The sequence below is a fragment of the Scyliorhinus canicula genome, chromosome 16 (genome assembly GCF_902713615.1).
Source record: "Scyliorhinus canicula chromosome 16, sScyCan1.1, whole genome shotgun sequence".
Classification (NCBI taxonomy): Eukaryota; Metazoa; Chordata; class Chondrichthyes; order Carcharhiniformes; family Scyliorhinidae; genus Scyliorhinus; species Scyliorhinus canicula.
This window is the reverse complement of record NC_052161.1, coordinates 70,161,924-70,174,855: the sequence shown is the minus strand read 5'-3', so window position 1 is coordinate 70,174,855 and position 12,932 is coordinate 70,161,924. Positions and strand designations below refer to the sequence as shown.

Genomic DNA, 12,932 nt, shown 5'->3' with positions numbered 1-12,932 from the left:
TGTGTACAGCCCACTGGCAGTGTGTGTGTGTACAGCCCACTGGCAGTGTGTGTGTACAGCCCACTGGCAGTGTGTGTGTACAGCCCACTGGCAGTGTGTGTGTACAGCCCACTGGCAGTGTGTGTGTACAGCCCACTGGCAGTGTGTGTGTACAGCCCACTGGCAATGTGTGTGTACAGCCCACTGGCAGTGTGTATGTATACAGCCCACTGGCAGTGTGTGTGTACAGCCCACTGGCAGTGTGTATGTACACAGCCCACTCCTCAGTGGATGTGCACGTTCCAATCCCCAGTGGGTGAGTACAGCTCACACCCCAGTGGACGCCGACAGCCCACTCCCCAGCGGGCGCCTACAGCCCACTCCTCAGCAGGTGCTTACAGCCCACTCCCCATTGGGTGTGCTCTGCTATTCCATTGTTTGGGTCTTATATTCTGCAATGCAGATTCACCAGAATGATACAAGTGCTGAAATGGTTAAATTATCCAGACATGTTGCATATTTTGGATTTATTTGTCACTCTAAATTTAAGCAGCTGCATTATTCTTTGTGTCTGAACAAAGCTCATAGTCTTACAGTTGAAGAACATGCTTTATTTCTATGAGTTTGTTCTCTCTCCAGTGCTTATACTATGTTACATCTGAGCTGCCTGTGTATGGCGTGCTCACCAGCTGCCGTTCCTGTGAAGCGAGCTGACTTCCTGTTTGTCTATGTATATGTACATCTCTGGTGCTCCCTCTAGTGGTTACTTAGTTGCAGTGTACTTACCTTAACACGTTGTGTATATACAGTGATGCATATCACAGCGGCGACCTGTTTAAGGTGTTTATGTTGATTTGAAGGATTTGATCGGGTGGGTAGAGAGCCAATTCCCTCCACTGGTGTGAGTCCAGAACAAGGGGACAATAGTTAAAACCAGAGCCAGGCCTTTCAGGGGTGTCAAAAAACATTTCTTCACATAAAGGCCCGAGACAATCTGGAATTCCTGCCCCTCTGAGATCAATAGACAATTGTTCGGCAGGGGTGTTAAAGGTTGGGAACTAAGACGGACAAATGCAGTTAAGGTATCGATCTGCCACAATCTGAGTGAATGATGGAGTGGGATTGAGGGGCTGAATGGCCTCTTCCTGTTCCTGCGTGCCTTGAGCTTAATATAAAGTCTGAAGTATCATTTCTCTGAACGTTGGAGGTATTGGAACAGTAATTAAACATTTACTAGAAAGTTAAAAATCTCAAGTGTTTAATTACTTCACGGAGTAACAGTGGCTGGCTGTATTTATGTTTTGTTGCCCCCTTCGCGGGCCGATCGTTGCATAAAATATTGTCTTGAAAGCCTAATCCACCTCGCACTGCATCTGTGCATTAACTTCAATTTGAAAAGAAGCACTGGAGATGTACATAACCCTTGACCTTCACTTCGCTTGGCCTGAGTCTCACTAACTGCATTGCTGCGTGCCTGGAATACTCAAGAAGAAACTTCAGCTTCCACAACATGGCTTCAAAGCAAATTGGTTTCGCTTATAAATGAGGATAAAGACGCATTTGATTGACAGCACGCGTTACATTCACAGCCAGATGTTTCACTGTCAATTGAAAGGAATTTGGATTTACATTAAAATGAGAGAAAATGAACCAGCTGACTCTTCCAGCTCACGTGCAAAGGTCATTTTAAGGTTAAAGATTAGCCCCGAATACCATGCCTTTCACACACTGTGGGGCACAAGAACAGGTGGCACGGTATTCAAAATATGTTTTAAAAAGCCATGATTTATTTTGGCATATTAAGACCATTTGTCCTGACATTATTAAAGAGAAAATCTCTTAAAGTGATTTAATTACTAGATTACACGGGAGTGAGCAGCACGGTAGCACAGTGGTTAGCACTGTCTCTTCACAGCGCCAGGGTCCCAGGTTCGATTCCGGCTTTGGTCACTGTCTGTGCGGAGTCTGCACATTTTCCCTGTGTCTGCGTGTGTTTCCTCCGGGTGCTCCGGTTTCCTCCCACAAGTCCCGAAAGACGTGCTGTTAAGATAATTTGGACATTCTAAATTCTCCCTCTGTGTACCCAAACAGGTGCCAGAATGTGGCGCCTAGGGGATTTTCACAGTAACTTCATTGCAGTGTTAATGTAAGCCTACTTGTGATGATGAAGATTATTATTATTATAAATTGATTTAGATAAGTTTGGTTATTTGAATAGAATTCCTATACTGCTGTCCTGCAAATGTTTTTGGGAAACAATTCCTGCTTGGAATATTCTCCAGGAATATGATGGCAAATGAATTGAAAGACCCTCTGTCCTGTTTCCACTTGCACTCCAGAAACTGGTGCGAGGCAGAAGGGGCAGCATGGTGGTACAGTGGTTATCACTGCTGCCAGTTATCACAGCGCCAGGGGACCTGGTTTGAATTCGGCCTTGGGTGACTGTATGGAGTTTGCACTTTCCCGGTACATAGTGGTTAGCAATGTTGCTTCACAACAGGTTCAATTCCAGGCTTGGGTCACTGTCTGTGCGGAGTCTGCACGTTCTCCCCGTATCTGCGTGGGTTTCCTCCGGGCGCTCCGGTTTCCTCCCACAATCCAAAGACGTGCAGGTGGATTGGCCATACCAGTGTCCAAAGATGTGTAGGTTTGGTGACAGGGATACGGCAGGTTGGACGGGGGAGTGGGCCCCAGGTAGGGTGCTCTTTTGGAGGGTCAGTACAGACTCGGTCGGCCAAATGGCCTCCTCCCACACTGAATGGATTCTGTGGATTCTATTAATTATTTGCACCCCCTTCTATTCCTGAACGGCACTGTAACGTCCTCCGTGGTATCCGCACGGGCAGAGCCCTCAGCGATGCCAGTTGCTGGCACATGAACATCAGAGGGCTGTGCACCCAGGTTTTCCTGCACATTGGCACCGGGTACAGATCAGAGCAAACAGGCCTTGATCAAACCTGCTCCCTGAGCAGCAGTTTAGGTGCCAGCAGGGCTCAGGGTGCTCACCTGTGCTGTCAAGATAATTCCTCAGTAGGGCAGGTAGTATCGAAATCTCACAGCACCGATGTCCCAGGTTCGATCCCGGCTCTGGGTCACTGCCCATGTGGAGTTTGCACATTCTTCCCGTGTTTGCATGGGTTTCGCCCCCACAACCCAAAGATGTGCAGGGTAGATGGATTGAACACACTAAATTGTCCCTTAATTGGAAAAAATGAATTGGGTACTCTAAATTTTCAAAGGAAAAGATATTTCCTTAGTTTTGAGCATTTCCATAGAAACTGGCGATGCCATTTCTGCTTCTTTCACAGATGGTGCCAAATGCTCTGACCCCGGGTTTATTAAGAACGTAAGAACTATGAGCAGGGGTAGGCCATCTGGCCCTTCGAGCCTGCCCCGCCATTCAATAAGATCATGGCTGCTCTTTTTGTGGCCTCAGCTCCACTTATCCACTCACTCACCAAAACCATAAATTCCTTTACTTTTCAAAAATCTATCTATCTGTGCCTTAAAAATATTCAATGAGGTAGCCTCAACTGCTTCACTGGGCAGGGAATTCCAGATTCACAACCCTTTGGGTGAAGAAGTTCCTCCTCAAGGGCAGCAGGGTAGCATGGTGGTTAGCATAAATGCTTCACAGCTCCAGGGTCCCAGGTTCGATTCCCGGCTGGGCCACTGTCTGTGTGGAGTCTGCACGTCCTCCCCCTGTGTGCGTGGGTTTCCTCCGGGTGCTCCGGTTTCCTCCCACAGTCCAAAGATGTGCGGGTTAGGTGGATTGGCCATGCTAAATTGCCCGTAGTGTCCTAATAAAAGTAAGGTTAAGGGGGGGGGAGTTGTTGGGTTATAGGTATAGGGTGGATACGTGAGTTTAAGTAGGGTGATCATGGCTCGGCACAACATTGAGGGCCGAAGGGCCTGTTCTGTGCTGTACTGTTCTATGTTCTATGTTCAACTCAGGCCCAAATTACCCTGGTTCTAGTTTCACCTGCCAGTGGAAACAACCTCCCTGCTTCTATCTTATCTATTCCCTTCATAATTTTATATGTTTCTAGAAGATGCCCCCCTTATTCTTCTAAATTCCAATGAGTAAAGTTCCAGTCTATTCAGCCTCTCCTCATAAGCCAATGCTCTCAACTCCAGAATGAACCCAAAGAATTTCTTCTGCATCCCAGAACATCCTTTCTCAAGTAAGGAGACCAAAGCTGTACTCAGTACTCCAGGTGTGGTCTCACCAGCACCCTATACAGCTGTAACAGAACTTCCCTGTTTTTGAACTCCATCCCTCTCGCAATGAAGGACAAAATTCCATTTGCCTTCTTAATTCCCCACTGCACCTGCAAACCAACTTTTTGTGATCCATGCACTAGAACACCCAGGTCCCTCTGCACAGCAGCATGCTGCAATTTTTTACCATTTAAATAATGGCCCACTTTGCTGTTATTCCGACCAAAATGGATGATCTCCCATTTAGCAAAATTGTACTCCATCTGCCAGACCCTTGCCCACTCACTTAATAAATCTATATCCCTCTGCAGACTTTCAGTGCCCATTGCACACTTTGCTCTACCAGTTATCTCAGTGTTATCTGTGAACTTTGACACATTACACTTGGTCCTCAACTACAGATCATCTATGTGATTTTTTTTTTAATAAACAATTTCATTGAGGCATTTTTGGCAAAGTAAATAGCAACAGTACAGGACAGTGTGCAAAGAACAATAAACATAATGCAAATACCAGCCCCCATCTCACAAGGACCCGCCTAATTAACCCCCTAATCTACGATCTACGTCCGTCCGTTCCCCCCCCCCCCCCCCCCCCCCCCCCTCCCCCGGCTGACGATTAACATTCCGCGAAGAAGTCGATAAATGGTTGCCACCTCCGGGCGAACCCTGACAGTGACCCTCTCAGAGTGAACTTAATTTTCTCCAGACCGAGAAAGCTCGCCATGTCCGATAGCCAGGCCTCCGACTTCGGGGGTATTGAGTCCCTCCACGCCAGCTGTATTCGTTGTCGGGCTACCAGGGAAGCAAAGGCCAGAACGCCGGCCTCTCTCTCCCCCTGGACTCTCGGGTCCTCTGAAACCCCAAAAATTGCCACCTCTGGTCTCATCACCACCCTTGTTTTCAGTACCCGGGACATAACGTCCGCGAATCCCTGCCAGTGCCCCCTGAGCTTTGGACATGCCCAGAACATGTGGACATAGTTCGCTGGTCCTCCCGCACATCTGGCGCACCTGTCCTCCAATCCAAAGAATTTACTCATCTGGGCCACTGTCATGTGGGCCCGGTGGACGACCTTGAATTGGATCAGGCTGAGCCTGGCGCATGTTGCGGTCGCGTTTACCCTGCTCAACGCTTCTGCCCATATGCCCTCTTCTATCTCAACTCAGAGCTCCTCTTCCAACTTAAGCTCCAGCTCCTCGGTCTGCGTCACCTCTGCTCCCATAAGTTCTTTATATATATCCGAGACCCTCCCCTCTCCCACCCATCCACTGGACACTACCCTGTCCTGGATCCCCCTAAGTGGCAGGCATGGGAAGGATGGAATCTGTCTGCGTAGAAAGTCCCGCACCTGCAAGTACCTGAAATCATTCCCTCTCACCAGCCCAAATTTCTCCTCCAGCACCCTCATGCTCAGGAAGTTCCCTTCTAAGAATAGATCCCCCATCCTCTCAATCCCAGCCCTCCGCCATATTCGGAACCCACCGTCCATATTCCCTTGGGCAAACTGGTGATTATCGCAAATTGGGGACCAAACCGATGCTCTCACTTCCCCATGTGCCTCCTCCATTGGCCCCAGATCTGCAAAGTCGCCACCACTATCGGGCTGGTGGAGTACTGTGCCGGCGGAGCAGCAGGGGCGCCGTAACCAGGGCTGCCAAACTGGTTCCCCCTGAATGAAGCAGCCTCCATCCGCCCCCAAACCGTCTCCGCACCCACCATCCACTTCGTTATCATAGATATGTTGGCCGCCCAGTAGTAATTGCTAAGATTTGGCAGCGCCAGCCCCTCTTTCCCTCGGTTCCCTCGAGCATCACCCTCTTCACCCGCGGGGACTTTCCCGCCCACACAAATCCCATAATCATTTTATTGACCCTTTTAAAAAAGGACCGTGGAATGAAAATGGGGAGACACAGAAATCTCAGGAGGATCGTCATTTTCACCGCCCGCACTCTCCCCGATAGTGTCAGTGGGAGTGCATCCTACCTCCGAAACTTGACCCTCATTTGCTCCACCAACCGGGATAAGTTCAACTTGTGCAGAGGGCCCCAGTCCCGCGCCACCTGTATCCCTAAGTACCTGAAACTATCCCCCAGTAACCTGAATGGCAGCACCCTCAACCAACCCTCCTGGTCCCTCGCCTGGACTACAAACAACTCACTCTTTGCCATGTTCAGTTTATACCTCGAGAACTGGCCGAATTCCCTCAAAATTCACACGATTCCATCCATCTCAGCCACTGGATCCGTGACGTACAAGAGCAGGTCGTCGGCGTATAACGAGACTTTGTGTTCCACCCACCCCTGAACCAGCACCTTTCAGCCCTTTGAAGCTCTCAGAGCAATTGCTAGCAGCTCTATTGCGAGCGCAAACAGCAGTGGGGAGAGGGGGCACCCCTGACTTCTCCCTCGGTACAGTCTAAAATAGTCAGACGTCGTCCTATTCGTCCTTACACTAGCCTCCGGAGCCTGGTACAGCAGCCTAACCCAGTCAATAAAACCCTCCCCAAATCGTCCCAACTCCTCCCATAAATAGTCCCACTCAACCCGGATCACATTCAGCAGCCTTCCTAGATTGGCCACTAGCTGCCTGCCCTTGACGAACCTGGTTTGGTCTTCCATAATAACGTCCAGCACGCAGTCCTCAATCCTAGAAGCCAAAAGCTTGGCCAGTAATTTTGCATCTACATTGAGCAGAGAGATTGGCCTATAGAACCCACATGTCTCCGGGTCTTTGTCCCGTTTCAGTATCAGGGAGTTTCCAGGGCCGCTTCCCTCTTCCTCCATTGCTGTGCAAGCATTCTATTGGCTTTCTCCCCATGCTCATAAATCGTGCCCCTCGCCTTCCTAAGCTGCTCCACAACCTTACCTGTGGACAACACCCCATCTATGTAAATTGTAAACAATTGCAGTCCCAACACTGATTCCCGAGGCACAACATTAGCCACTGATCGCCAACCAGAAAAACACCCATTTATCCCCACTCTTTGCTTTCTGTTAGTTAACAATCCTCTATCCATGCTAATACATTACCTGAAATGCCATGTGCCTTTATCTTATACAGCAACCTTTTGTGTGGCGCCTTGTCGAATGCCTTCTGGAAATCCAGACCCACCACATCCACTGGTATCACCGCGCTCGTAATGTGTCAAAGAAGAATTCCAGTAAATTACTTAAACATGACCTGCCTTTAATGAACCCATGCTATGATTGCCCAATGGGACATTTTCTATCCAGATGTCTCGCTATTTCTTCCTTGATGATAGATTCAAGAATTTCCCCCACCACAGAAGTTAAGCTAACTGGTCTATAGCTACAAGCCTTTTGTCTACCTCCTTTTTTAACATTTGCTGTTTTCCAATCTGCCGGAACCGTCCCAGAGTCCAGCGAAGTTTGGTAAATTACCATGAGCGCATTTGCTATTTCCATCAGGGCCAGGAGACTTGTCTACCTTTAGCCACATTAGCTTGCCCAACACTACCTCCTTAGTGATGATGATCGTGTCTGGGCCCACACCTGCCATAGCCTCCTTGCCTTCAATTATTGGCATGTTATTTGTGTTTTCCACTGTGAAGACCGACACAAAATACCTGTTCAATGCCTCAGCCATTTCCTCATTTCCCATTATTAAATCCCCCTTCTCATCCTCTAAAGGACCAATGTTGACGTTAGCCACACTTTTTTGGTTTATATATTTGTAAAACCGTTGCTATCTGCTTTTACATTCTGAGCTAGTTTATTCTCATGATCTATCTTAGTTTTCTTTATAGCTTTTTTTGTGGCTTTCTGTTAACTTTTAAAGATTTCCCAAACCTCTGGTTTCCCACTAATCTTTGCACTTTGCATTGTCATGTGAGAGTGCCTTTAAGAATTGGATGTTTAAGAAATGTACCTTTAAGAAATGGAGCTGATCATATTACTGAAGTGATGTCACAGGGAGGCAGCTGAGCTCACATCTGCTTTTTGGGAGTTTTTAGTTTCAGTTTGAGACATCAGCTTGGGTGTGACTGTGTTTTTGGCTGTGAGTTGCATGAAGAAAAAGCAAGGTGCTGGAGCTGAAGTCAACCAAGCTGATATATCTCTGCCATCCAACAGAAAATATATAATAACTTTAGCCTGGTGTGTTACTGTTTTTGTGAAAGTGAAGTCTTTTGGATGTGTAAATGAGCGGTTTGCAGGATTGGGTAGTGTATTATTTTCGGGATTATCTTTGAAGTAAGGGGTGTTAAGAGATCCAATGTTTATTTAAAAGGTTAATTTGAGTTCATGGAATAATCATTGTTTTGTTTTTAAAAATCACGTGTCCATAATTGTAATACTACACCTGGGGAACAAGCCGTGTGCTTCAAAAGCAACAATCCATTAAAGGTGGGGGTTGGTTGAACTCCATGATACATTTTGGGGTACTGAAAACACCTCTCATAACAGTATGCATTTTCTTTCAATATGATACCCTTCTTTATTTCCTTAGGTATCTATGACTGATTACCCTTTTTCCTCCAGTCCTTACTTTTCACGGGTATACACTTTGCTGTACACTGTGAAAAATCCTTTTGGTAGTCCTCCACTGTTCCTCAATTGTCCCACCATAAAGACGTTGCTCCTAGTCTACTTCTCTCCTGTTGGAATCTCAGTCTGACAGCTGCTTAGTGTGGGGCAGTCAAAGTAAATCTACCACTGAACACCTCTTATCCTGCTGCCTTCCTGATTGATCCAGATTTTAACCTGCTCTTTTCAGCAGTCAAGCAGGACACCAGCAGTAAGCAAGTGGGGCTTTCATTTAAAAATGCAGATTTGAGTCCAATAATGTAATCAGGGCCCACCCAGTCTGCACCATCACCCGAACAGGCGCCGGAATGTGGCGACTCGGGGCTTTTCACAGTAGCTTCATTGCTGTGTTACTGTAAACCTACTTGTGACAATAAAAGGTTATTATTATTCAACTGTTTCGTACACAGAATCAAAAAAGTTCAAAATAAGGATTACTGCAAACGTTGGAATTCCAATCAAGTCACATGGGGCTGGTTTAGCACAGTGGGCTAAACAGCTGGCTTGTGATACAGAATAATGCCAGCAGCGTGGGTTCAATTCCCGTACCGGCCTCCCTGAACAGGCGCCGGAATGTGCCGATTAGGGGCTTTTCACAGTAACTTCATTGAAGCCTACTTGTGACAATAAGCGATTATTATTATTATGCTGTATCTTGGCCTGTAAGTGTGGAGAGAGCACACCAGTCACACTTGGCAAAATTCATTTTTCAGAGAAAGGACGCAGCTTAAGAAACTGACCAAAAAGCTTTACAGACTGACTAAAAGTGACTTTTTTCTCCTCTCAATTTGCAGAATGGCTTCACTCCTTTATACATGGCTGCACAGGAAAATCATCTTGAAGTTGTGAAGTTTCTTCTGGACAACGGTGCAAGTCAGAGCATCGCGACTGAGGTAACTTCACATCTCCATCCTCTCTGTCTTGATCAATATAGCCACATCACTCTTCAGCATCATTTAAAAACATGGGACACATGGCATAGAAAGAATTTCCTCGGTTGTATTGCCCTGATGGATCACATGGGACATATTTAGTTTTATAAACTGTCTGCAAGCACTGCTCCAGTGCCAAGATCCACAATCATCTCCTTCATTCATTCATTCCTTATCTGGTGATTATTATGCTATAGAACGGGTGAGTTAAACCCCAAATCAGATGTCTTAACATCTGTTATTGTAAGCAATGTTATGATTACAGGATCATACAGCACATAGGTTTGCCATTTGGCCCATCCTACCTTTGCTTGCTCTTTGAAAGTGCAACCCAATTCGTCAAATGATGCAATGCCAATCAGTGCGGTCGTAGATTTAAACATTGGCACGTGTTATCGGAGGCTTCATGGTGCAGGGCTATGTCGCCTTCAAAGGCAAAAAACAGAATTGAGTACTATTGCTGGGTTAAGGGAAAAGTGGACCATCCTGACTGCGACTGGCCAGCATCTAGATGCTGGGACCTTCCTCTAACATCCTTACAAAGCTGAGTTAAACCATTGCTGCTTCATAGTGAGTTATTTAAATTACCGTGAGATTTGTACACGGATAATTCAATCCAGCAGCTCTATATAGTGTTTGCGTTCCGCACAAGCTCCTCTCACCTATTTCATCTAAATAGTATTAGCATAACTGTCTATTCTTTTTTTCATGCCAAACTCATTTTAGCCTCGAATTCCACAATCTCACTGCTTTCTTGGTAAGTGAGGGCCCAACACGCAAACAGTGTCAGGGACATAATTCAGTCCTTTCTGTTTCTCTCCTGCAGGATGGCTTTACTCCGCTGGCAGTGGCGTTGCAGCAAGGCCACGACCAGGTGGTCTCCCTGCTGCTGGAGAACGACACAAAGGGGAAGGTCCGCCTGCCAGCCCTGCACATTGCTGCCCGCAAGGACGACACCAAAGCTGCTGCACTGCTCCTACAGAATGACCACAATGCTGATGTTGAATCCAAGGTAAGCCTCGCTCATCATGTCTGTGCTTTGCTGCAAAGCGTTGCTTTCTCTCTCTAACCTGTGCTCTTCCCCCTTTCTAAACTCTTTCTAACCTGTGGTGCGCTCTCTCTCTCTCTCTCTCTCTAACCTGTGGTTCTCTCTCTCTCTAACCTGTGGTGCTCTTGCTCTCTCTAACTTATGGCTCTCTGTCACTCTCTAACCTATAGTTCTCTCTCTCTCTCTAACCTATGGTGCTTTCTCTCTCTCAAACCCATGGCTCTCTCTTTCTAACCACTCTGCCTCTCCCTCCCAACCTTTCTAACCTGTGGCTCTCTTTCTCTAACCTGTGGCTCTCTCTCTTTCTAACCTGCCTATCTCTCCCTCCCTTCCTCTCTAACCTGTGGCTCTCTCTCTCTCTCTCTTTTCTAAAAAACAATTTTGATTCTCCTCCGTTTTCACATTTTTCCCCAAATTTACACCCAACAATAAAAAATAATCAGTAACAAATGTAATGTCAGTCCCCATATCAATAACAATGATCCCATCCTCCCACCAAACCCCAGACATTGGGCCGCATGTTAACATAAACAAATGACAAAAAGGAATCAGGAATCACCCATAGTCACCATTAACACATACAGTCCCCTTCCCCCCCAGCCCCCAACCCCCTCTAATGTTCGATCTGATCCAATTCTCGAAAGTGCATAATGAATAACGCCCATGAATTGTAGAACCCCTCCATCCTTCCCCTCAGTTCAAATTTGACCTTTTCAAGCATCAAGAATTCCAGCAGGTCCCCCTGCCACACCGGGGCACAGGGTGGAGAGGTTGATCTCCACCCTAACAGGATCTACCTTCGGGCGATCAACGTGGCTAAGGTGCCCATTTCCAACCCCGGCTGGTCCGACTCCCCGAATTTGGCCTCCCGAAGGCCCGGGTCCAATTTCACGTGTACCAATTGAGAGATTAGAGGACCAAAACATGCGAACATGGTTTGCGCCCCCCCCCACTCAAAGAATTGGCTCATCCTCGCCCTCGTAAGGTGTGCTCTATATACCCTCCGGAGCACCTCACACCAGAACCCCTCCTCCATACCCTCTCCCAACTCTTCCTCCCACTTTGCCTTGATCCCTTCTAGTGGCGCCTTCTCCTCCTCCAAAATAGCCACGTAAACCCCCTTCTCCAGTCCCCCTGTCGTCAGCACCTCCTCTAGCAATGTGGAGGCCGACTCTACTGGGAAGCTCTGTATCTCCTTTCTGGCAATGTTTTGATCCTGCATGTATCTAAATATTTCCCCCTGCTTCGCTCCAGGTTCCTTCAATCCCGCAAAACGACCCCCAAGAAACAAATCTTTTAGTGTCCTAATTCCTTTCTCCTCTCATCTCCAAAAAATTCTATTCCACTTTCCTGGCTCTATTCTATGGTTCCCCTGAATGGGCATTTCTCTTGACCGTGCCCCCAACCCGAAACTGCCTCCAAATTCTCAATGAAGCTATAACTACCAGACTCCCTGAGTATCGGGAGCGCTGCTGTCGCTAGGGCCTTCAATCCCGACCCCCTACCCAAACTCTCCTCCAATCTTACCCATTGGGAGTCAACCCCTCTGACCCAGCTCCGCACCTTCTCCACATTCGCCGCCCAGTAATAACACATCAGGTTCAGAAGACCCAAACCCCCTGCCTGCCTTCCTCTCTGTAGTAACACCTTCTTAATTCTGGCCACCTTTCCTCCCCATATGAACAAGGTAATCATCCCTTCAATCTCTCTAAAAAAATGTCTGGCAGGAAAATCGGCAGGCATTGAAAAATAAACAGGAATCGCGTCAGCGCATTTGTTTTAACCGCCTGTACCCGACCCGCCAGTGACCGAGGGAGACCATCCCACCTTGCCAGATCAGCTTTCACCCTCCCCACCAAACTAGAAATATTGTCCCTACGAGTCCCCCCCCCCCCCCCCCCCCCCCCCCCCCCCCCCCAATACTGAGCAACCTGCACTCCCAGGTATCTAAAGTGAGTCCCTGCCCTACGGAATGGCAGCCCCCCCCACCCCTGGCCGAGACACCTCTCTCCCTCTCTGTAATCTATGGTTCTCTCTCTCTCTCAAACCCATGGCTCTCTCTCTTTCTAACCTGTTGTCTCTCCCTCCCTGTCTAACCTGTGGCTCCCCCTCTCTCTCTAATCTGTGGTACTCTTTCTCTCTCTAACCGGTGGCACGCCCTCTCTCTTTCTCTAAACTATGGTTCTCTCTTTCACTCTCTCTAACC

At 47.6% G+C, this 12,932-nt stretch overlaps 1 protein-coding gene across 42 annotated transcripts in view; it reads left to right on the top strand.

Annotated features, from left to right (window-relative positions):
• The window catches only part of ank3b (ankyrin 3b), an 888,954-nt gene that overhangs the window by 645,733 nt on the left and 230,289 nt on the right, over positions 1 to 12,932 (top strand). For all 42 annotated transcript variants that reach the window (XM_038773874.1, XM_038773871.1, XM_038773899.1 and 39 more), the window contains exons 5-6: positions 9,541 to 9,639; positions 10,505 to 10,690. In XM_038773874.1, coding sequence (XP_038629802.1) covers positions 9,541 to 9,639; positions 10,505 to 10,690 — 285 coding nt within the window. The remainder of the gene's footprint in view (positions 1 to 9,540; positions 9,640 to 10,504; positions 10,691 to 12,932) is intronic.